The sequence below is a fragment of the Diadema antillarum genome, unplaced genomic scaffold, assembly GCF_040938485.1.
Source record: "Diadema antillarum isolate AM-2024a unplaced genomic scaffold, OU_Dant_1.0 seq00001131_RagTag, whole genome shotgun sequence".
NCBI lineage: Eukaryota > Metazoa > Echinodermata > Echinoidea > Diadematoida > Diadematidae > Diadema > Diadema antillarum.
This window is the reverse complement of record NW_027271944.1, coordinates 460,806-486,893: the sequence shown is the minus strand read 5'-3', so window position 1 is coordinate 486,893 and position 26,088 is coordinate 460,806. Positions and strand designations below refer to the sequence as shown.

Genomic DNA, 26,088 nt, shown 5'->3' with positions numbered 1-26,088 from the left:
TAACAGCAAGGCCTGTTTTCTGAAATCTTGGAAACCTTGATTTGGACTCTGGGTTAAAGGCAGATTTTACGTATGAAATGCAACACGAATGCGACATACATTTTTTGAATACGTTATTACGAAATACAAATGGTTAAAAAAGGTAGACATCATTAATTTGTTTTGATTAGTTTTGGGGTAATGTTAAACAGCAACATTTGCGTATCACAATAGCAGGTATAGTTTGATCTTTTAACCAAGTGTTGTTGAACAACATCGTCTGAGTCATACAGAACCGTTTCACTTCACTTATCTTTCGTTTAATCGCTGGCAACACTTTGGGTCTTGTACAGGAATGTCAACGCCGACTACCTTTTAAGGGAGTCACACGCGTGATTTCTTCAACAACAGAACAAGCAGACAAACTTGAGTTCACACTCACTACCCCATCCCTCTCCCTCATCCTCCATCCATTTAACCCTTCTCTGTCTGCAACACCTCGTAAATCCTCTCCGACGCGCGTGGTTTCTCGGCTAATTTCCCTATTTTCGTATCTTAATTCGCAGGATCTGATCGTATCTTGACAGAGAGACATTTGAGAGAAGTGACAGATGTCTTGTTAAGATTTTGTGCAAACTCATACTATTTTTTTTTCTTTTACTCAGCAGAAAGAAAAAGGGTGGCGCAAGAGGCAAGTAACGAATGAGCTCTTTTCTCCTTTCAAAAAGAAGAATCTTCTACAATTGTAGATAAGCTGGCGAAGACGAACAAGAAAGAGTAAAAAAAAATGTTGCCTAAGATTTGGCCGTTCATTCGAAAAGAATAGAGATTCGCAAGCCAGTATGATTATAACAATATTACACGATGGTTTGCAGCAATAAGTAGACATAACAAGACTTTATATAAAAATGAAAGCTCTGCTACGATTTTGACAATTCACCAAACCTCTCTTTCTTTCTTTTTTTTTTTTTTTTGGGGGGGGGAGGGGGGTGGTAGGTAGATAGGTAAATCCCCTATAATGGTACTGGAACCAATGAAACACAAATATTAACCGCACCCTTAAAACAGTTTGACTCTTTTGTTTAACTAACCGCGGCTATCACTAAAACATCATTAGGCCAACTACCATATCTGTCACTTATATGAGTACTATGCCACTACAACTACTATTACTGCTACTATACTGACATTCTGTTTCTGCCTCAGAGAGTGATAAGATTTCGACTTATAATGTAAACAATGTTCTTAAATTTCCCTTTTTCTCCTCCTTTAAGCATTGTTCCTATCTTATCTTATAACGTTTGGCACCCATCATGTCCACTGGAAGAGCAAGCAAACTGACAATATATGTCAGGTTTTTTTTTTTCCTCTCTTTTGTACCACAATGCAATCTTGAATATGAGAATCACACTGAAGGGAAGACATGCCTTTTAACATCATTGGCCTAAAAGTAACGCGTTAGTGAAAACCAATATGGAAAATAATTGTTTTCCATGGACACGAATAACTAAAACAGGTAAATATTCATTGATCATAAATACTTACTAAACTATACAAATAACTGGCCCGATGTAAGTAAGCAACATTTTGATAAGGCACATCGTACATACGGCCTTGTTTAGAACACTGGCCCTATAAAAACGTTTGAAACTGAGAGAATATAACACTCATATTGTCAATTGTTATCAAGCATTTAGTGACGACAAGGAAAGGCAGCCACTTTGTGTAGATACTCAAACGATGAGAACACTCAAACAGACACATTTATTTCCAACTATCTGCTAGCAAGGCATCTCCTCAGATATTCCAGCTCTATATGAAGTTGTTGATTCTCCTCCTCTGCGTTTAGGCGTGCCGATTCCTGCAGAGATGTAACATTGAAAGAGGAAGAAAACCAAAATATTTATAAACGTTAATATAATGGGCATTGTTTATTTGAGCTATAATGAAAACAATACAACAACAACAATAACAACAAAACATAAAGATAAATATAAGAACATTTACCGGGCTCTAGCAAGAGTTTTCTTTGAAATTTTTCAATAATCATACAATCTGAGCGTGATTTCCATCTTCCTTGTGGTGTCTTACTCAGTTTTAACATCCTTTATAACTATAAAAGCAAATTAAGCATTTTTTCTGTCATGCTTATGGTCAAAGAGTGAAAGCGAAGTCCCTACTTTGGACTGGGCTGTTTGTTTGTCCGATTTAAATTACGAAATGGAATCAGAATGTAATATGCAATCAATTTTTATCTATTACATTCGTCATTCCTTTGCCTTTGCTAACATGTCTTCTCTCCATGGGGGAATCGGCCTTCTGGACCAATAGAATGACGTAGAATGGCAAACATCGCCACCGTTATGAAAATATCACATCATTTTCCTCCAAGGTATAGTCTGCTGGAAATGAATATATACATTCATGAATTGTTATATCTGCAACCATTCTGACTTAATGTAACGATTGTGTGATTAAGGATGAATCTAGTTGTTTCAGGTTTATACTGCAAGAGGGTTTTTTTTTATTTCGTGGGGGATAAGTAGGTACCGCACGCATCACATTTTACATGTTGAGCAAACTGTAGACAAAATAATAATGAAAATTGATAGACTTATAAAAGAAATTCACTACATTGTTTCTGTTTTGTCATCTTAAAATAAACTGCGTTTTAAGGTCTCGTCTCAATGGCGATGCGACGATGTACTATGTTTAGCGTATTCTTTTATCCAAATGATTTTTTTTCTGCTGAAGACCCTGATGTTTTGCCAAAAAGACTTACAGTATTTATCTAATCATACACGAAATCCTTTGAACGATACATTACATTACATTCAGTGGACTTTAAAAACAAATTATACTACTGCTTCCAGAGCCATGATTAAAACTTAGTGGTTTCACTCAGACGCGGCTAGGAAATACGCCCTTCAAACCCCCCTCGCCCTAGATGTCGAGGCACCCCCTCTGACTCACGCCGTACTGGCAGACGACATAATAGCACGAGTCTGTTCATATCGGAATTACATCGACAAACCATTTATGTGGCATTGTTTAACCCAAGTTCCTCTTGGTGTGACTTATCTATGGTAGCCTTGAAAGCTCCCAGATGACACGTGAACAACGGTGAGTAGTAAACAAAAAAAAATCGAGTGTATTATAGCAACTTTTTTGACAACCTCAATTTTGTTACGTCTGTGACAATCTTGGCTCTGCATGATTTCACGAGGATCTCATTTTCGGTTCATATCAGAAAAAAAAACAACAACACATACGTGCGAACTTGATTTCCATTGACTCAAATTCTCAATTATGTTCTCTGTCCTTTATTGGTACATATTCCCTACTTGAAGGTTTATAGAAGAATAAATGCACTGAAATCTCTGAGATTTTTATGACAAAGATGAACTACATAATCACAACAAGTTATTCTCATGTTTCTTTCTTTTTAATAATCATGCTAGCGTTTTGTTTTAGTGTCAAATTATTATGTCAGTTATGTGATGATATTCTCATGTCAGAAACTGGTATTCAAAATATAGATAGGCATTGATGACGGCATACTTGATGACGCAAAAAGATTAGGAATATCCCTGAAGGATTCTTAAGAAGTCCTGATTTTGCTGAAACTTTCGCTCTATTGTTATTTTTTCTTCATTGCGTCATTTCAAAATAGTTCCCTTATCCTGACAATGTCCCTTGAACATATGACCTGTAAGTGCCTCCGTGTCTGCAGCTGTAATTGCGCTTGCAGTGACGAAGGTACCGGTGAGTTGAAGGTAGTTTAGAGGTGATGTTCGCTGAACACCGAGTATTAATAGTACGTTGAACAAAAGCAGTATAATTTATCGAGACTCTTTCTTGTCCTGCATGGGCTGGGGAACATGATGGATCATTATCTCTTAATAGAGAGCACATGTCACGACTTGATGTAAACACTGGGGATTAGCTTCAGAGCCAAGCGCCGGATATTGAGCGGGACGGTGATTCCCAGTCACGCCGACTTTGTTGGGGAGGTTGAAGGCGTCAAGGTGTAACCTGTCTACTCCAATGTTTTCTACAAAATATGAACGTTGTTCTTGTTTGATTTCATTTTTCCGTCAGTGTTAGAGTTCTTCAACCTTGAACACTGATAGGCAGCTTCACACAAAGGGCGCACCCTACATGTTCAAGAGCATCCCGTCGATATACAATCTAAAACTGTTCTGACAATAATCACCCTTTAATCCTCGATTATCGTTTATGTATTGGAACTGATATTTCTGCAGTATCCTGGTCATTGCTGTCCGAGTATACTGATATACATATTGATAAAAGATATGATGTACCATTCATTTTCCATGATTGTGAAACTTTTTTCGTAGATGCACGGTGGAGGGACATGAATGTATTTTCTCAAACTCAGGTACACAGAGCTTAACACGCTATCTCTATAATTTGCACTTCTTCGTAATTATATATTTTGTAAAACAGGAGGATGATAAATGTGGAAGTATGCAGTATCAAAAGAGTGGTGGACTGTCGAATTCAATTATGAAAAGTCCTTTAACTTTGGCTACATGTTTTCTTCCAGGTGCTCTTTAAAGCTATGGATTTCTGTCGATGGTTCTTCCTGTATGCTTTCTAATATTATTCAGTGATGTTTTCATCCTGTTCAAGAGACGCGCTAATCAATGAGGGTAATATTGGGCAGTGATATATGAGGAACCAGTTTTCGTGGCGGTTTGACACACAATTTTAAAATAAACTTTATATTCCGAGAAGAGACCGCATTACTTCCCCTCAGCTGTTCCGCCACTCTCGCCTACGGGGGTGTTAATCATGTCATCAATTCATATGGCCTATTTTTACTGGTGTATTCGATAATTTTAGTGTAGAGGCAGCGGCCTGAGCGCCGGCAGCAGTCTGCGACGTTTCGTTATGACGGGAGACCCTCTCAACTCCAAACTTGTCAAGGAGATATCACTTCCTCGAAGGGATTATCGAACACCAGACAGCTCAAGGACGATGGATAAAGGATTGGGAGTTTGCTTCAATCATCGCTGTTTACTCCTTCAATGTTTGAATTTGATCAATGCAAACAAAGTGAGAAGACTGTATATTTTGATACGTAACGCAATGACGTCTTATCAACTTGACTACATGCAAATCAATCAATTTCTGTGACATTGCAAGTCAAGCCCACCTGTTAAACAAAGGATTTTTCACTAGGAAATTTCAATGATTTCAGTTCTTCTCCACTTGACAGAGAGTCTGACTTTTTTTCTGGCCAATGTCAACATAATGAAATTTTAAAAGGATGTAGTTCAAAAACGCGGCAGTGCTCCTCAATCAGTAATGATTACGGGAAGTCAAAAGACTTTGTTTGATTCAACAAAATACGCTTTTAAAACATTGTCATCAGGTACTCACGTGACCTTACAGTGTCTGGCCTAATGTTGGATGGAATGAGCAAGTAGATTATTCAACCAGCGCAATGTTTCTTTTTTTTTTTGTCCTCACGAATATATGATCACTCACAACACAAATACACACGGCACACGCGTGTACATGTGTATGAGCAGGGGCGGATCCAGGAATTCTGTAAAGGGGGGGGGGGGGCGTGACTAATATTTCTGGTGGCACTTCCGGGTTTCATTTCTTTTTTTTTCTTTTTTTTCTTTTGTTTTTCACGAAAAATGAGGGGGGGGGGCGTGCGCCGGTTGCGCCCCCCTCTGGATCCGCCACTGATGAGGGAGTTCGTGAAATATGCGTATCATGCACACCGGTACCTGTGACAAACGAAAATCCTTACTTTACATCTACCTTAGATTTCTCTACATACTCATCAGGATTGAACAATAAAATCAACGGAACCCACCTCAACGTTCAACTTCAATTTCATAGACTCGTACTCCTTTTTCAACCGCTCCATGGACTTCTGCAGTTTGCTCAACTCGTCATCCTTCTGTCTTAATCTGTTCCGCATACTTTGCATGTGCCCTGGAACCTCTCCGTTGATCAACGGTGGCATTTTTACCCCATACGGCGTGGTAAAAGTCTCGTTCGAGTAGTCTCCCACCATTTTCGGCGTGCTGTTGTGAATATGTTCGCCATACTTTGGAGGCATCTCTGGCAGAGGTTTGGAAAGCACTTCGCCGTTTGTGTGCCGTGATTCCTTCCCGTTAGGCATCGAGGAGACACCGAGTTCGATGTTTTGGTAGGTGGTCCCATGCGGCAACTGACTGTGCACATCACCCTTGAGTACTTTGGGTTTCTTACCGCGACCAACAGCCTCCTCTTTTGGATGGCTTGCGTGCGAAGTCCCGTTTGAGTACGACGACGATTTTGGTCCGTTGAAGGCGGGTGATATTATAGATGATGGATCACGGTAAGACACACCATAACGCTTCGCCTTTTGTTCAGTTTGTGTCCTTGGTTTGCTAGGTACTTCCGATATCCTGGATTTGAGCGACTCTATCAAGGAGACTGAATGTTGCGTGGAGTTCGTCGGGATTTCTAGATTTTCATAAATGCTGTGCACGGAACAGTCATTGATGCCATTTTCAATGTCTCCGTCTGTTACTTCACCATTTACATAGTTGAACATCTCCCCACATTCCTCTTCCTCCTGGGTAATTTCTCGAGGTCGGAGCGCCCTCTTTGCCATTCTAGGCTCCTCCTCTGGGGTGCCCATTGGTGTGTGGTTGAGGTACTTGCTCTCCTGGAGGGACGCCCTCTTTGCACACTCCTTCGCTAGCTTCTCGTGAGCGATGAAGTCTTTAGTCGTGAGGGCACAATGCATCTGGATCGTGCTAATGGGCGGAAACACCTTGTCCTGGTTACGGATCAGGTAGTGTACAAGCTGGAGGCTGAGGGCCGTGCTGCCCAGCAGAAACGACCCCTCTGCGTGCTGCGGACGCAGGATGTGAGGCGCGAAGATGTTGGCGAGGTTACCCAATCCCATCTTATTGTGGGCCTCAAACTTGTGCACCTCGTGCAGAAAGCGGCAGAGGAACTTGAGGAGGTTGTAGTTGACCTTGGGTAGGAGAGCGAGTTGCACGACCAGCTGTCGTCGTCCTTCCTCTTCGCACTGCTGGAGCCGTTGCATGGCAGGGATGAAGTATCGGCAGTGTCTCCAGGGGATGATGGGCTCCGGGAGGTACTGGAAGTAACGTTTAAGCAGCGACGCGACCGTGTGTGAACTTGCGCCATAGCTGTCGAAATCAGGGAATTCTCCGTTGTCAAAGATGTCTTGGAGTTGCTGCACCATACTGCTACGACCATTCAGCCTATCAGAAAGCATAGAAAGAGAAAGAGAAAATGCCTGTAAGTTTCTGTTGCAGAGGAAGAAGCTGTTATGAACGGATTTCAGGGTGTTTCATGAGAATATTTAGATATGGGGTCTTTTTCAGAAGAATGGAAATTGATTACCTATTTAGATGTGCGTTCTGATATGGACAGCTTTATAAGATTCATGTGAATTCGTATAACTTTTATTGATAATCGGTCATTATGAGACGAGGAGACTGTCAACTCATTTGACGTCATCCCGAATAATCATGAAAAGATTTGTCAGTTGAGATTGTCTATCTATGCATCAAACTTTTCTGGGGTTTATTTAGTCATTAAATCGTTTCCCGTCGATCCATTTTATCAGCTGTTTATCAATCTGTTTACTCATTCCTTGAATTACGCATCCATCCTATCAACCTGAAGTAACTGACAACGATTTGTTTCAACCAATGCCTGTATGGGAAAGTCCCACATAAAAAAAACCACAACAACAACAGATTATTGTCATAAAGTTTGTGCCAGCAGCTATCCCTTGCGTCTCCCCCAGATATGGTTTCAGATACGCAACAAATGGAATTATTACAAGCATGTGTTGCCAAGGTAACTGGTGACTCAACCTCCTGGCGACCCGGAGATGCCTTGGGCAAGGGATGCAGACGTAGAACACGACAGAAAGGCATTTAAAAACGAGCGGATGAACGTTTGTCGACTTTTCCGTAGGGATGGGCTATTTTCTCTTTAAGTATGAAATAATGTTCCTGGAGAATTCCCAGGGACGCAACTTCAAAGAGCAAAAGATTCACAGAGCTTAAGCTTATAGATTACGATGAATATTCTTCTGAAGTGTGGGGGCGATTTTCAGGCACGACCAGTTTATGTATGTAAAGTGCAATTTTTGTTTCGGTGAATGAGTCACAGCAAGTAGTTGTAGGGGGCGAAATCAATAGGAAGTTTGATGAAAGGTAAATTGGCATGTCTTTCAGTCGACATCATGACAACAGTAATCTATAAATCTTTACACGAAATGACAAGACAAGACGAAGTCAATCTCGTTTTTCTTTTTGTTTTCTTTCTCTTCTCTTTGTCAGTACTCTGAAGATTTTCAAAGGCATAAAGATATCTACAAAAAGTGGCATGACAATCTCCAAATAGCAAGTGGCTCATGCCATGCGAACGAACTACTCTTTCGACTTCGATCGATAATCTATCTTGAAAGGAATCTGTAAGCGAGTTTCAGCTCCACAAATTGTGACAGTTTCAAGAATTCTGAACAGCTGAGCGTAAAGGTCAGTACCAATTCCTCCCAACGGCCTGTTTGTTATAACAAGATAGCTGATGCAAAGTGAAATGGAAGTGCAAAGGGACTCGTTGCACGCCCTTTCTTGTTCGCGCACCGCTCGGAGGGTAAAAATAGACCCATAGGATGCCCTGTCTCCCGAAACAGCGGGTCTAGTCTTGGTGACTCACGCCCATGTAGTGATAGCCATCATACCGTCTGCTTTAAGTGGAACATCAAGACGTTAACTCGCCGGGGATCTTTGTGCTTGATGTCTTGTGGTGCTTTATAACCATTAAAGTATCCACCCAACGGGGAAGAGGAATAACAACGCAAATAAGTGTTTAGAAGATGAAGAGTAACTTGACGGGTTTTTTTATCGAGTTTGTGGTTAGCTTCTGCGCATCGTCAAATCTCAAGCCTATGACCCTGTTTCTTTTCTGTGCATTATATTCACTTAAACGTCGTGCTAGTATCAGGCTTACGGACTGTTGGGGTACAATGAAGTTTATACCCAGCTAAGATACGTCCAAAGCTTGACAATGTGTCTTTGTCAATTTCGCATTCTGTGACGTCATATCACATGGCAATGTGTTTTTAAAAATCTTATCGAATCCATCACATTAAGCACGAGTGTACTGCCGTATTGCACTGCCAACGTTTCGAATTCAGAAGAAGTAGGTCTATGCAGGTGATGGGGGAAAAGTTCGCACTGATCACTCCATCACTCATACATGTATGACAAACACAAGCACATAGAAACAGACACCTATGACAGCTTTATGAATACGAGTTTCTATAAGCGTCAATCGTTTTCCATCAAGAGCACCGTCTGGAATTTGCGTCAATGTCAACTCACCTAAAGATTCCTTCCTCGTGTAGGCCGTTTTCTCGGAGGTACGCCACGCACCGTTCCACCACCACTGGAATCTCCCGAGTGCATTCCTCGCTCTCGTTGACGATCGTGTCTTCGAGACTCTGGCCGAATACTCCTGGAGTGACGAAAATAAGATCAACCAGAACGATCTTTTACACAACAAGATCCTTTGAACATGAATATAAAATGTGGGATTTTTCGATACAGTAACAAGAAACGGCTGTCAGGTTTACACAAATTAAAACAAAGTCGTTACTACTTATATTACTAAACTGATATTTCCAAAATATGGCAGACGACAGTTCATAATTTACACAAACACACACACACACACACACACACACACACACACACACACACCCTATCACAACGTTAGCCATATTACAAAGCAGGGATGGGTTTACCCGTTATTACAATTCTGACCCGAACTATCATTAAGTTTCAAATTGAAAGTCATGCTTAATCAAAGAAGCTTCGTGGGATTTCTTCAACAGTTAAGACTGAAATTGGACGTCAAGAAAATGGCAATGTAAGGTTCTGGTTCTGATCATTCACGAGATCAAATTTACTCGACTTCAACAATCTCAACTCAAAAGACAATTTTTTGTCGAATTAATCATTTTCATGTTCACGTGTACGTTTCGCTCCGTTTCGAGAAAAAGGACCTCATGCACAGCTGTTGCAACTTTTTTTTGAAGCTGTCATTGAAGGACATGATAAATGAAATCAACCAAACAGAATGTGGGCAGTTTAGTCATTGGCACTTGCAGTCATTGTGAACCATGATGATTGAATTCTTGTAGTGAAAAGGGTGCTCAGGTGTCTTAACCTGGGAGATATCTTTTTTTCTTGTATTCATTTCGCTGCATTGAGGATTCATTCAGTGGACTTAGATGGACATGTGTTGCATGAGGAATTCGTTAAGCAGAATCCAGTACCATACGTCCTCAGTAGAGTCCAACTGGGCTATCGTCACTACCTAAAGTTTGCATAATTCGGTTTTCTAAGCTGGGTGGCGCTACAGAGCACGCAAGTGTTTCAGGATTTGATGTGATCGTGCGTGACGTGCAGGTGTATTAACTGTCGGTAACAGGATGTCCACGAAGTAAGTTGACGTGATATCAGGCTCTCGATTATCCTCTCCTTTACACGAGAACCGAACTATACGACGGACTTCCCTAACGCTGTATATTAGAGGACCGAATTGCAGGTACGCGCGGAACGACGAAACTTGTTGAACTTCTAACGCTCCGGTCGTAAATTGGCCGATGTGGCACGTTTACCAGACAAAAGTAGGTGTCTTTTGAGAACACTCGTGATGCTTTGTGGATGCTCTTCCTTCGTCGATGTCATCTTCCGGGCACTTCAAGCAAACTCATCGGGACACGAACCCATTCAAGGTTCACACTTCCTTCTCAATTGATTTTGTTTCAGCGACTCACTCGAGTATACAATACATTAACCAGGGCTATATTTAGGCATTGTTTTGATTGCCAGTGCCCTAAATATAGACCAGGTCAGACCCAATTTAGCAACGAGGATGCTCCAAGCGTCGCAATTAACAGCTGTACAGAGTTATCTGGTCCCACGGCTCCGTAATGAGGATGGTGTGTGATCGCCGTGCGGTTAACCACGAACTGAGGACAACTACACTTCCTGCACGAAACTGCCCTCAATGTACAAGTCAACACAGAGTTTGCACCTGCAATTATCTCCCCATTTAGACATTTGCGTTACACTTACTAAAACAACAGACTTCAGAAAAAAAAACAGAATCCCTAATTCTCATTAGTGGGTGGTTCCCTAATTGTCCCACTTTGATAATCGAAAATTCTAGGTCATATCTTTTCAATGCAGTTTTCTATGAATTTTCAGTTATCGTATTTTCTATTCTCACTTAAAAAAAGATATTTGTGTATTGATGTGGTATAACTTACAGAATGGGATCCTTTAGTTTCTCTCAGTAGCAATTCTAATATGACGTTTCATATATCGTATTTTCTATTCCTACTTTAAAGGAAAATATTTGTGTAGATATTTACGTGGTATAAATTACAGTGTGGGATCGTTTTGTTTCTCTCGGAAGAAAGTGTGACTACGTGAAACATGTTTCGATTGCATGAATCCCAGAAATAGATATTTTTCTCCGAAGACACATTCATATTTTCATGATCCTAAAACCACATTGTGCTCATTTGTCACTTCCTCGATTCCGAAACACGTCGACTAAAGATTGTCGTTGATTATTGTATTTTGAACTTGAGCCACACAAAACAATGGACCAAACAGCACGGTGTGCAGCACTTTCAAGCATCTGTGAGCTTTATGCCAGGATGACTTGGTCCGACAAATTTAAGTAGAACATGGCATTACTTCTTTCAACAAATGAAGTGAAGGTATGTTTGATCTGGTAAGCAGCCCTAACTTTTCAATCACTCTAATCAAGGCAATTCTCTCTTAAGACTTTTCCCCTTTATCCATGAGAAATAGTAACTGAAATGAAATTGTCGCAGTGCTGAAGTAAATACGAAGTAATTCAGATCTCTCTCTATCAAAGGCGCAACGGGTCTTTTTCTTCATGGGGGGGGGGGGGGGTGATTGATTGGCAATTGGGCCCCCCCCCCCCCCCTTTCTGACTCCACGGACCATGTGATACCCAGAAACTTGACTGATGATAACCGGTACTTTACTTCAAAAAGACAGAAATAAAACAATAAAGTGGAAAGGATATATGAACGGAAAACATCTGAACAAGATATTGTTGCACATATCGTCACAACGTTTCGATTGTATTGTGAAAAGCATGGTTGTTTGCTTCCGTTCCATGCTCTACTGCTCGCTTGAAATGAGTGACCTTGTTGCCTAACTATTATGTCTACGTCCCCATGACAAAGATATCAAACGTGGCGATTACCGTTGTAATAATTTTCCAGAAGGGTGCATAGACCATAATCTTAAACATCCGCTTTGCATCACGTTCACAAACAGTATTTCAAGGGAAATAGAACGAGTATAGGACCCTCTCATTTAGCCTTGGCCCTAATATCAGCATCACGATTCTATCTCACCACTACCTACCATCATGTCACCCCTCAAATTGGGCACTTTTGAAACTCTTTGCCTGTAACTCATGACCGCACGCCGACAGACACGCTTTAACTTACATACTGACAGCTACGAACGCCATGACTGCTACCAGTGAGCTTCATGCTGCAACGAGCAAAAGAGTTTCTGTAGTACATGCTTGACATGAAAGGGATGCATGCATATCATAATTTTCACGTCCTAAATGACAATTAAACATAAAAAAAGAACCAAACAGACACCTTGCCAAACCTGGAATGAACCCCAAGAGCCCTTTGATACTGACAACACTGTCTGAAACTAGACTGAAAACGCCTGAAAAAAAGATCATTGTCTATTTTGTCCGTGGCAGTGCCATTGATTGGTGCCATTGTCGACACATATCTTGTGATCACCTCACTGTTGCTCTTATACTCAGTTACAATCTGCAGCTGAAGATTCTAAGTCAACACCTGTTGCCATTATGCTACCGACGTTTTCGTCCCTAAATGTCACGATTTTCAATCGGTCATCATAGTAATCAGCAACAACTCGAAGAGAATGATTACATACTAGAATAGACTTGTTCTTCTTACCGCCTCTGAGTTTCCTGATTTCTCGTTCCCATACATCCAGTTCTGCTTGTTTTGGAGAACATAACAAGAAGGACTTGCCGAGGACATCTGGCTGGTCGGGGTTTTTACCTGGATGATAAGAAGAAAGGGGAAGAGTACATATTATGTCAACTTCACCTTAATTTTAGTATATGTGCTATGTGATGTTTATTTATTGTGTAAAAAAGCTGTTATTATCATCATCGTCATTGTTTTTACATTGCTGTAGCTCGGGAACTGTTCGCTGATGAACCAATTAAGTAACAGGATTAGTAGGGGAAATGCGGTTAATTGTCAGTGATTACGTGGCTGACATCTAATACAAGATTCACATCGTGGCTTTAATATTTGTTAAGTGGTTTTATTCAGTTTAATAGTGTGTTTCTCCCTAAAACCTTTCAAGTAATTCCCAAATCAGAGTGAGATATTCTAATATTACCACGGTTAGGAATTTTGCAGAAATTAAAAACAAACAAACAGACAAACACTCACAGACAAAAAAAAAATGGAAATATGTGAAAGATTTTTAAAAAGAGATCCACCACCCTGAAGACAGTCACTTTCATGAGTGAGACCGGAATACCTACTAAGTCTCGACAGTGTGTTCCATTCTCAAACATACAACAGCAGAACTCACAACACATCGTAAATGACTTTATTGTATGATGTAATCTGTAAGCTTGCATAAAGAGACTTTGTTTGAAATGAAATAGTGCTTGCAAATATGAGAAAGACACTCTATAATGTCATATACTGTATACTTGATCATCGCCGCGATTTTTCGTCATCTGAAATTCATTAGTTGACAAAGTCATGTATACGCAACGTCTAATATGACAACGCCCATAGCATGCTAATTAGCACCAGGATTATTGGGTTTAATCAAAAGCCATCGGCTTTTTCCCTCTCGATCTCTTTAATTCTGTCATGCTGGCATGTTATTCCAGAGCTGCTCTCTACCTGCAGCTCATTCTTGTCAGCCGTCCAACTCGGGAATGATTCTACCATCTCAGTCGAGATCTGAGGCACATTTAGGCTAATGTAAGGAATATTTGACGGCATTGTGGGTATTTTGGTTTGGAATCGACTCAATTCAGACCCTCGAGGAGAACGGTTAGAAGTGTCAGAGAGGCAAGGGAGAGAGGAGACTAAAAAGAGAAAATATGATGAATATTTGATGACAAATCATCAGCTGTAACCCCATCAACAGTCACCACCACTCATGGGAACAGGTGAATAATATTTATCCTGACAAATGAAAATAAGATAAAAAGGGACATTACACAAAGATTGAGCAAATGTTACTAACTCTTATTTTCAAATAAGCTGGCCACGTCAGCCTTCAGGATGTGTTTTCGGACGACTTAACTTTTATGTTACAATATATGCAATTGTACCAGCAATTCAGCGACACCTTGACATCATTTGAAACGAGTATGCGGTAAAACGGAAAGTGTATGACAGTCCTCGCGATACCGTAAAGCGCAATACACGTCTACTTCCAGATCCGCAGTTATGACACATTACTAGTACCTTTAGAGTTGGCTAAAACATCAGATACAAACAAAACTGTGGCAACTGCCAAAACCGACTTGTTAGACACTTGCCAATTGATTAAAGGCATGGTGTAAAAACCGATTTGATATCATAATCTGGTCCGTATCTGACAGGTCTCGCTAATTGGAAACGATGACTTAAAGACAAGGAAAAGTTTAGTAGAAAGATCCGACAAAACGTAAACGTATATAGTTGTACGCTTTTACCACGGAAGAATTGCATTATATTATAGCTTCCCGCTGAAATGACCTTGATAAGTTTTGTCCTTCATTGCCTACTTCCTATTGTCTCCCTACAGCTCTCGATGAGTAACATGTCCCCTTTTCAAAAGAGAAACGGGAGAGGGAGGAGGGGGAGGGGTGGAAAGTGATGGAGGAAGAGGAACAAAAACTTAAACTCGTACACGAAAAGGAGAAAACTTGTGCACAAGACATCTGAAAAAGACAGACCCTCGATTTTCGAGTATAATGGCTGTTCGATTACACTGTTAGGATATTGTGATAAGATATCACATGTAGGACGTGAACTAAATTGCCAGTTAGATGTCTGGGGAGGGGAGGAGGGTAACATATGACATTAATTCGCTCCTTAAGAGAGTGGGTTAGAGATTCAGTAAGTGCTCGTACAACCAGCCGATTGTGAAATTAATTGCCTGTTACTCATCCTGCGTAATTGTCTCTGTCGCGTATTCATATGCTCGACAAGACACATGATATTCTATGTCTGAAAGGGATTTCCTATCACTTGTGGACACAAAGAGGGATTATTCGACGTGGATGGATTTCTCTTTTATATTAATCAGGATATTTTCTAAGGAAAAATGACAAATCGTCCATAAAAAATGAAATCTATCAGGTCAGGTCATTATCAGGCTTTCTTTGGGTTCTCTTGAAAATTTAACATTACGTCTTCAAGAATCGCAAAATCTCTTGTTGATGCTTGTCGAGGAAGTAATGTTACATTTTGCTATACTTTTGACTCGTATCATACAAATTTTTTCCCATTTGCGGCACATTCTTTCTCCAATCACGTTGGCAACCTTGGTTAAGAGTCAGATACACATGAAAATACAGAGATCGGAAGCGCGAAGCCACTTACAAAATCGGAAGAGCTTAAATGAGCCGCGATCTAGATAAGATGTGTAATCACAATATTGATATTACATGTACCACAGACAAAGACTGGAATTCAGCTTCCACAATAGGTCATCTTTAAAAAAAAAAGTTCAAGAGCACTCCCTATCTTAGCAAATGCTTAGAAAGAAATGCTATATCTGTAACCCATCGAAGGTGTCAAGCAATCCTCGAGATGAATAGGAATGAATGCGCTGACTATGAATTGGGCTGTGATCATTGGACAAAGTTAGGGTAAGTGTGTACAGTAACAGGAACACTTTGCTGTCTGAAATACAGTTGGTGTAAGACATCTAGTCATCTGAGACGTATGAGTTGTGCTGTGAGTAGACATACGGGTATTATTCAGCCATGTCACTTTGGCACTCGGTAGACTGGTATTACTTTGTCACTCTTCGTGTCATCTGCTTTGTCATTGATGATGTTGCAGTAACACAAATTTATGCTCGAATTTCGTCATTTAATGATTCATCAACAGGAATATTGCTACGTGTCAAAGAAGGTAACACCAGCATGTACATGTTCAGACCAACACATTAAGACTTAAGATCACCCTGGCGGCAAAGTGGAAGTGCTGCTTTCGCAATGAACACATTTCGCAAGTTTCTAGGAAATTTCAGTGACTAGAAGATACTTCACAGCTCGCGTCTTTAGTTGCACAGTTTTTGTTAAGTGGTCGGCAGCACAGTTACTAGTACTGACATCTTATCTCTCGATTCAGCGACATGAGAACTAGTGACGTCAACAGAAAATATGAGCAGCCCAGCCCCGGCCAACGAACTTATAATTGATAAACGAAACCCTTGGGAACGTTGATTACGGAAAACTTCCGATCAATTATTATCGCACCCGCTGCCGTGCTCAGTTTTAAGTGTCGCTGCATTTCTAACTTGGAGTCGAGAGTGAATCGCCGAGCAAGAAATGTGGCCTCATTGGACGGACACACATCGTGACGAGGCATAAAATGGAGGGGAAAACCTTCTTGGTGGCGTTGTCTGCCTCCATGTTTTGGGAGAGAGAACAGAAGGAAGAGCTGTTGTTACCCGAGGAAGTTTAGGCCGTCACTTTTAGCTTACAATAGAACCAGCAACGGTGACGATGCAAAGTCACGATTAGATCAAGTCGATCTGGTCCACATCGGAAAAACGAGGCCTCCCATACACCTGCTTTGCATTAAAGCGTATAATCATCTTCTCAACCCAAATCAATGCAATCTATTTAGAACGGGGATGGATGTTGCGATAAACAATTTATGGAAAGATTTCGTTTTGGGTGTTAAAGGATACAACGAGTGTAGTTATACACAGTTCATTGCATGTGACGCCTCTGAATTATTATGAATAAACATCGGATGTTCGTAGCCGACATGAACAATTTCCTCTATCAATCCCCAAACCCCGTCCTGAGAGAAAAAAAAAAAAAAGGAAGAAGAAGAATACGACAAAGGAACTAATAAACAGAACATAAATAACACAGCTTTGGACTTTCAGAAGTCACGTCCTGTCATTCACGAGATCTTAAGATCGACTTATCACGAATTAAGAGTGGTCTTGAACTCCTTCATCTGAGTAAGCTTTATAATGGCAGTGACGGGGAATGTCACATGTGGGTATACTAGTAGACACTATCTATACTGGTGACCTCTGTTTGGTTTCGTGCTTCTCTGTTGGTTTACTTTCACTTTTTATTCCTTTTGTTTTGCGGCCTTGTCTTCTTATCTAATATGATGTTCTCTCATCAAGTTGCTCAGCGTTGACTAACGGCTTTTAATTCTTCACATCTTGAGCGTTATTTTTTTTTCTTTTTGAAATGGTCGGGGTGAGTATTTCATATTCTTTTGTTTGTTTGAATGGTGCATTAAGAATTAATTTTTGGCTGCGCCTATAAGGAATGTAACTATGACGGGAATGATGATGAAAATAATATGATGATGATGGCGGTGATGATGATGACGATAACGATGATGATGATGATGATGATGATGATTGTGATGATGGTAAGGTTTGAACATTCTGACCTATCATCCTTGTGAGGACGAACGATTGGGTGTAGGACAATAAATGCCCGGATGAACTCTTGTCCTCCAAATTTCGACTCAAATAGCATGGATGACATCGCATGATTCTTAGCGATAAAGTGAGTTGAGAAAAAAAAAAGTGACCTAAAAACTCTCTTTTTATTTTTCTTCATCTCCCACAGACACGCACACACACACACACACACACCCACACACGCACGTGCTCACACTCCTAAACGACTGCAAGATGCTTGTTACAGCAGATTGTACTGATAAGACATTTGACTTTTCAGGGATCATCATAATATCATCAATAATTATAACGCTTATACACGTGTAGTTTGAAAGAGTTGTAGCTGCTAAATTACCGACCAAAAGCGCTATTCTTATAATGTTTTCATTCACAAACCGATGATAAATTTATGAGTATTTATTGATGACAACATGTCCTTGGTTGATTTCCCTAATTGTGTTTCTGACCGATGTCACTACTCGAGAAACAAAAATATATATCACATATCCCAAAAAAAAAATCAATTGATTTAAATCAATAAAACTCTTTCCAATCTATTCGCGCCATTTTACTCTCTGTGAGTATGAGTGTGCTATCATAAGCTACTACTTTTGCAGCTGATTTTAATAGTATTGAAATGTCTACGAGAATTTCTCTGTTCATGTATACCCTGGTACTATATACATACTCTCCAAGTCGTGTTCATAACAGAATGAGTTTGTGGTAATGTCTATTTCTCCGGCTACAGATGAACCTGGAGTACCCTGGAGCCTCGCCAAGCTTAAAAGCCGCGTAAGACCTCGATCATTCTCTGTAATTCTTGTTTGCCTAACATTAAATTTCTGGGGTAATATGAGAAATCACATTTTAGTCATGGGGCTTGCGATTCCGAACTAGTGCTGATCCGTCGAGTAAGCGACGCGGACAGAAGCGGGCGCCACACTGGCGCCGAGCAGGACTAAGTTAGTCTGAAGGCAGCTTTGCAGTCGATTTGCCAAGGGGAAGTCTTAAAGGTCTACAACCGCTAAGACAGAGGTTACAGATCTCTGGACTTCAGTTTGGGGTGGAAAATAAGAGGTCAAATGTCGCAACGATGAGACCCGAACCAAAGAGAAAAATGGCCAGATCATATCTCTGAGAGGCCATTATAGGTTACACATAAAGAAAAGAGAAACGCGCACAACTATACACACACATAATACATGCTCATAAACACACTTGCACAGTCGAACTCACAAGAAGTTTCAGATAGCGTCACAAAGTGTACTTGGAACAACAACAACATTATGTCATATCCCTTCAAGCAGGTACCTTGCGGATTGCTGTTTTGGCGCTAACTATACCTCCAGATCAGTGTATGTGGATTACACTTCACCCCAAGATCATAAGAATTGTCAAAAACCTCAATACTTCTCATCCGGATTATAGCTTTTTTATCCTCTTTAATTTCTGCCGCAATATTTGGTTTTTATCTCGATTTAGGATGTTTATTTGACCTATCCTTTAGCGAAAGTATTTTCATTTGCCTTATCTTTATATTACAAGAATGACGCGAAGGTTTATCAACGAAGATGCTTATTACCATCAAACAAATGAATAAAGTCTTCTGTTTAGCAAATTCGATGTAATAGCATGAGAAGAAAATCAAATAAAAAAAAACCCAGACAAGTTATGAATTGGTGTTGATGACATGCCGTTAGAAGAATAGAAGTCATTATGATATTCTTGACTCACGTAAAGAAATTCCCAAAATGTGTGAAAGGGGTTGTTGACAATATGCCATTATCCTCCGCAGACACTGAAATTTATCGCAGTCGGTGTTTCGTTTTCAAGAAGGCTCGCAGACGACAGAGGCTTATTCGCGCAATTTGGCAGATTTAGGAAATCATAATGTATATGGCCGATGACAAAAGCGAGGGGAACTTATTCATTTTGTCTCCACACCACCTCTCAATCATCGCGAACGAGGCTGCTCGGGCTTTTCTGTGTGGACAGGATGTCTTGTGAAGTTCGCCGTCCCGAACCTGAGACCTGCTTCATGATGGCTCGGAAGTCCCTTGTGGAGTAAGCCGATCTCGCGGAACGGATATTCAGATAAGATACGGGGAAGGCGGGGCCATGCTTTGGGGAGGAGACGGTTACACCGCGATGAAAAATGGACTTGAACACTGCTGAGATGACCATGTTACTCCCTGCTGAAACATTGACAATTCAGGGACTGAGTCGAAGCGAACATAATATCATACAAGAATACACTAGAAATTTGTAACCTATAATTGGCTGTTCACTCCATCTCCCCTGATCTCTACTCCTGTCTCTTCTTCTTTTTTCTTCTTCTCTTTGTGTTACCTCTTATTATTATTATCAGCATATTATCATTCCTATATTGTTATCTATTATTTGTCTGCTTCTTTTTGTTTTCTTTTGAATGCTCTTCGCTTCCGCTTTCTGAATATTTCAGTATATTGTCCATATTTCTCCACTTGTGTAACAGAAAAATGAGAATGAGAATATCAAACATATTCACAAGTCATGAAAATATAAACAAGAGTTCATTACAAATATATAATCGTGTGAAATAATACATAAATTATTTTCATGACAAATCTTTAAACAGGTGGAAGAGACAGTTTTCAACAAGCAAATCTATGAGGAATATTTATCAGGGGAATAAGCCCAAGGGAATGCAAGCGTACATGGCCTTGTCAAAGAATAACAAAGAAAAATGTATTTTGTTATCTTTTGATATTTCATCTACCCATACTTATACATGTCTCTTCATCCTTTTTCTCCTTCTTCTTATTCTCGTCCTACTTCTCTTCGCATCCTTTCTGTGTGTCCATGTATTTGTATGTTTGTTTGTTCATCTGTACGTCCTCCATCCTGCTTTAATCTTTCAAAACTCGAGATTATTAACACCCTCTCTCTCCCCCTCTCAGTGCCACCATCCTTATCCCTGCTCCAACATCTGCGACAGACTGTTCCTGTTGCGACTGATAATTTTCTTTTTTTTCCCCTCCCCTTGTAGCTTCACTTTCCCCGTCCCTTCAACCTTCATATAATTGCCCTCCATTTCCCTGCTACAAATTATGAATCATATGTTAGAAATTTTCCACAAAAAAATATTCAGTCCGAAATTATGATAAATGAACGAAACCGCCACCCGTTCCCTTTCCGCCATCAAAAGCAGATCAGGTCAGAACACTACAGGATTCACAGTACGTATATAATGAGGAAGGAAACAAAAAAAAAAAGTATCGTAGAATCTAGGCCCCCTCCATAATGACACATCAACCATACGTTACTGCAGTCAATACACACCCTTCCCTTTTCTGTAGGAAAAGTCACAGCCCATCAAGATAAAAAGAGGCAGCGTATTGGATGCACGAGAAATACTTGAACAGTCATCCTATCCAGTCGGCATTACAAGGCAGTTCAATAGCCACTATTTCGTTCCAGTAGAGAAAGAGCTTCGTATAGCGGGCCTGCATGCGCCCCCTTAAATACACGAACTACCCAGTGATAGTATCACAGTTTGCAAAGTCATGATGTTTGTGTGAACGAGTTAACAAGTCCAGCTCAAGGCAGTGAAGTCTGTGGTCAAGTTTTGACACGTCACATGTCTTCCGCTGAAATTAGTCCAGTGCCAAAAGGTGTATCTGCAGACTGGACGACTGCGTCAAAGCAGAATATGTGAATGAAGTTGGTCTACAAAATGACTGATTACCATGTAATGTTGATTATTTATTGAATATTAATCAAATATAAAATCATCATATTAGTATGTTGATAACATTATTGATAAACTGTTTTTCATCGTTATAATATAATGAGCTTTGAGCAGACACATTCAATTTCAGAAAAAAGAAAAGGTAAAACGAAATATCAATTTCGGCAGAACTAGCCCACTTTCTTATGTCATTAATAATTAGGGAAACGTAGGCCTTCCCGCAGATCCGCAAGTATTGTCTTCTTTTCTCACATTAGTTTAAAACAACTATACCTTCCCTAAAACACGTAAAATGCAAGATATGGATCTCAAAGGACATCCTCGCTGATATCGTGTATTGGTCTCGGTGCTCTATATCATATTATGTCCAAGAGTCAACATCATGTAATGAAGTGTGGGGTATCAATTCATTCTATATCAGTGACTCGTTTTAAGTGGTAGGTCTTATTAGGAGAAATGCTGTTAATAGAAGAACAGGCACCCTATAATAGCTTCAGTTGGAGACTCGTGGGGGAAGACATTTAGAGGCAGTTGATGGTCTCTGTATGTGATAGACTTAAATCAGTAACTTCATTCGGTTTTTCAGTTGAAAGCATACAAACGATTGATAAATTCGAGGAAAACTTTGATATCTGCCCGTCTATGAGTGTGCAAACGGTTTCTTAACACATGATACTTTGATACAAATATACCACATATACCACGAAATTAATTGGGATATCGGAAAGACTAGCAAAATGCGCGTAAACACAACCGCACAACACTCAGTTATAGCTCTTGATTTCTACACGTCTGTCGATCATAGATGTCAAGGTTCGTGTAGGCTGCGGCTGAGGGATTACTCGTTCTATATCAGGTGTAGATCGGAAATAATCTTCCACGGCATGTTGGTATTTCTTGGTCTACATTGACCGATGTCGGAGATGTTCGATACACTCAGAGGCGTGTTCTCGCACTGAGTTTTAATAGACAGGCGCAGCTTAATGAGTATAGTCAATAAGTATTGGCGTAAAGGGGACAAAATATTTTTCAAACCACCTTCAGCACTGAGGTTTGGGAGCGTTTCAAAATATGCAGTAAATACAAATAGAGATGGCTGTTCTTGTTGGTAAGAATATGACATTTGTTGCAGATCAGTGTCTCCACAGGTATGACAAAACACCCATCCTGACGGTCTCCCTTTTATTTTGCATTCTTCAGATTTGGTGGGTACTTACCTCAAGCATGCCTCAAGTCATCACGAACCGTTAAAGAAATTGTGTAGTCTTGGTTGAGATGGGGCTTGGGGTTTCCAATTTTTGTAAGATAATGAGAAAACTCTTATGAGATATGAAAAAGCATGTAATTCAAAGAGGGATGAAAATTGGTTTTAAAATGGCTAAGATATCAAATACATGGGGATCCTATAGTAAAAGGTAGGACCCACCTTTTAAGGATCGCTTTGTTTTGCTTTGTTTTGGAATATCTCAGCCATTTCAAAACAGATCGTCATCAAATAAACTCTGAATTCCTCTTAGAATTGTATGCTGTGCAACATGTCATAGGTGGTATCTTAGTACCTCGCAAAAAGTTAAAAGTTCAAGCCTCATCTCAACCAATACTACACCATCTCTTTAACTGTATGGTTGCTTAGTGCCGTTTAGATACTTCTGTATAATAGGAAAGTTTAAGAAATCTTTAGATTGCCTCTCAAAGTGAAAAGCCATTGACAGTTCGTCCAAGTTGACTTAAAAATATACAGGTAAAATCAAACAAAAGGAACAGGCATTGTTGCCTTATTGTCTTAACAATGAATACCCGCTTGATACGTACATAATAGAAATTGTCATAAAACTTTTGTGTTTTCCCAATAAATCAGTAACTATAACCTCTCCCAGCTTATTGAGTCAGTGCTCAATCGTCATAATTGTAAAGCAATTCGATCCGAGGAATAGAATTTCGTCCTACTGAATTTAGGTCAAAACAGGAAATTCAATGAAGATTTGTGTACAAGCGAATAGGAGATTTGTGAGCCGAAATCATGACTTCACGTATAATGGTTCCAACTGTATCTATCTTTTTTTTCCTTTTTTTTTTTGGGGGGGGGGTTGAAAGTATGTGAATTTCAAAAGGTTCCTACTTCTTTAATGATTCCGTAACCCTCACATCTCACGTCCGATTTCCGATGAAACTTTTACGAGTCATGTGTCTGATTTTACTATTTCTTAAAGTCAACTTAGACTCTGAGTGGAATTGAACTCTAAAATGTTAGTCTCGAGGATTTTTGTTTTCATTGCCTGCGACCCGACAATTATTAGGTCGACGCTTTCGTTCCGACTGCGATACGACGCGAGATTGTCAGCGACTGACTCGCCCTTCACTGTTTCGCCCGCTGCGAAATTAAGATGTCGGAAGGATTCCCTCCTCGTCGTGTCCCCCAATCAACCCATATCCTGTCACGCTTCCCAGTCGTGTCTAAATATAGCACAATGTCGACGGTATCCTCCTTGTAATGAAAATACGGAGCTCGAGGAACTAAAGTACTGTAAGCATGAGCTAAGAAGGAAAACCGCAACTGTTTGGAAACATTGGAAGACGCGAACCTTTAGCGCCTTTTCGTTTTCATGTTTACAGGACATAGAAGAGTATGATTTAAAAATTAACCTAAGGAACATCCAGCAAGAAATACAAGTAGTAAAGATGTATATAGGTAGCCAAAGAACAATAAGATTTAACACAGGACTGACCACTGTCATGTACAACAACCAAAATGGTTAACGCCTGGCAGGTTTACTCCAACAGGGGCAGCGAGGCGGGGGGGGGGGGGGGGGGACTGCATCCACCCCCCTCCACACACACACACACACACACACACACACATTTTAAGCTCTTCCAAAAAATATGATAAAAAAGAAAAAATACATAGTACATTGACCCTTACCCCCACCCCCCTCAACAAAACGTTCCGCGACCCCTGTACTACAGTGTGAAAACGTGGTTTTTCATTATTATTTATACGATGTAATCACACATTGCCATTTCAAAATATCATTTGCTGAAGTGTTATGGCAATTTTATTAACAGCACGCTGACATATTTAATGGTTGAGAAGTAAAATGCTGGAACACTGTAAACAGTTGGTAGACTGACATGGCATGAACGTCTTTCTACTTTTCAACTTGTGACATCACACATCCATTTAATATCACAACAGACATGAATGAGATTGGAAGACTTGTTTATTCAGGCCAATAGAAAAGCGCACTATATCACATACTCTCTAAAAAAAAATCGAGTGAAACTATTCACTCTTAAAGGAGTGAATACAAAAAAAAAGAGTGAATTTAGAGTGAAATTGGAGTGAATTTTGAGTGAAAATGCTCATTTTCACTTGTTTTTGGAGTGACCTCAATCACTCCTAAATCTTCGAGTGATCCTGAGGTCACTCCAAAATGAGTGAAAATGAGCATTTTCACTCAAAATTCACTCCAATTTCACTCTAAATTCACTCTTTTTTGTATTCACTCCTTTAAGAGTGAATAGTTTCACTCGATATTTTTTAGAGAGTACACCATAGTCCTTTGAGTTCAAAGGAATCCAGTGAATGTATTTCATTTGGATAAAAATAATGAAAGGAAAATTCATCTAGTATGATCATTACATTCATCTCTCAAATATGGCGTCGATTATATCCAGTTATCAGTTAAGGCGTAATTTTGGACACTAAGGGGAAGGCTTACTGCTTCCGAATGAAAATCAGATATTTTTGAGGATATGACAACACTTACGAGGGTTGATCTCCAGTACGAATCCAAGCGGCTCCTCGGGGTCGTTGCTCGTTCGCGATATCATGCGACAGCCGTGGAGGGGCACGGATCCGGCGTGCTTGAAGTAGTGAATGCGGCCGTCGGCGAGCACGAACCAGTACTGTTTCCACGGACGGAACGGGATGAGGCTGGGGATGCGACTGATGAGCCAGCCGGACCAGATGGCATCTTTGCGGCTGAAGGGCGGGTTGTCGATGTGGTGCGGCATCGTTTCCTGGAAGGGGTGGGGCTGGATGAAGTGGAGAGGGGATGGGAGGGGAGATCACGGTACTGGTCAGATGTATGTGGTGAAGACATGTATAATAGAATCAAAATGATCACCAACGACATACAATATACATAGGATCACCATCATCGTCAGCAACATTGTCATCGACGTAATCATCACCGTACTCGTCATCACCGAAAGCATCCTCATCCTGGATTCCTTTAAGAATGATCGCCATCATTACGTTTTCAACAAAAATTGCAATGAAGGATATCTTACCAGACATATCAAGAGATTTGAGGATAATGATCGAGCAAACGAAACAGTGTGACTAATTGCTTGTAGACAACAATCAGAGAAATCTGAAATACCTCAGTGTCCAACGAATCCATATCCACCCCATACATTGTGAATTGCCAATTCCTCTCTCCGAAAGGGTACATTGTGAGCTCACAGCAAGAGTTTCGTTACACCACTGGGCTGACTCTAGAAGACTTATCACGTCTTATTCATTCGCGAAAGGGTAACAATTCGGACTATTAC

At 40.3% G+C, this 26,088-nt stretch overlaps 1 protein-coding gene across 1 annotated transcript; it reads right to left on the bottom strand.

Moving 5' to 3' along the window:
• Positions 1–1,753: 1,753 nt before the first annotated feature.
• Positions 1,754–25,545, bottom strand: LOC139744049 (uncharacterized). Its single transcript, XM_071654508.1, has 5 exons — positions 25,299–25,545; positions 13,064–13,171; positions 9,387–9,519; positions 5,837–7,247; positions 1,754–1,840 (listed from the first exon to the last, which is right to left on the bottom strand). The coding sequence occupies exons 1-5, from the start codon at positions 25,543–25,545 to the stop codon at positions 1,754–1,756; spliced, it is 1,986 nt and encodes a 661-aa protein (XP_071510609.1).
• Between the last annotated feature and the right edge of the window lie 543 nt (positions 25,546–26,088).

Bases quoted from the DNA above. Each gene is read 5' to 3' on its own strand.
- LOC139744049 (XM_071654508.1), bottom strand. From the start codon at position 25,545: ATGCCGCACCACATCGACAACCCGCCCTTCAGCCGCAAAGATGCCATC. The intron at 9,520-13,063 runs GTAAGAAGAACA...TCGTCACTCCAG, and splicing joins AATCAGGAAACTCAGAGGCG to GAGTATTCGGCCAGAGTCTC. The intron at 1,841-5,836 runs GTGGGTTCCGTT...ACATCTCTGCAG, and splicing joins AATTGAAGTTGAACGTTGAG to GAATCGGCACGCCTAAACGC.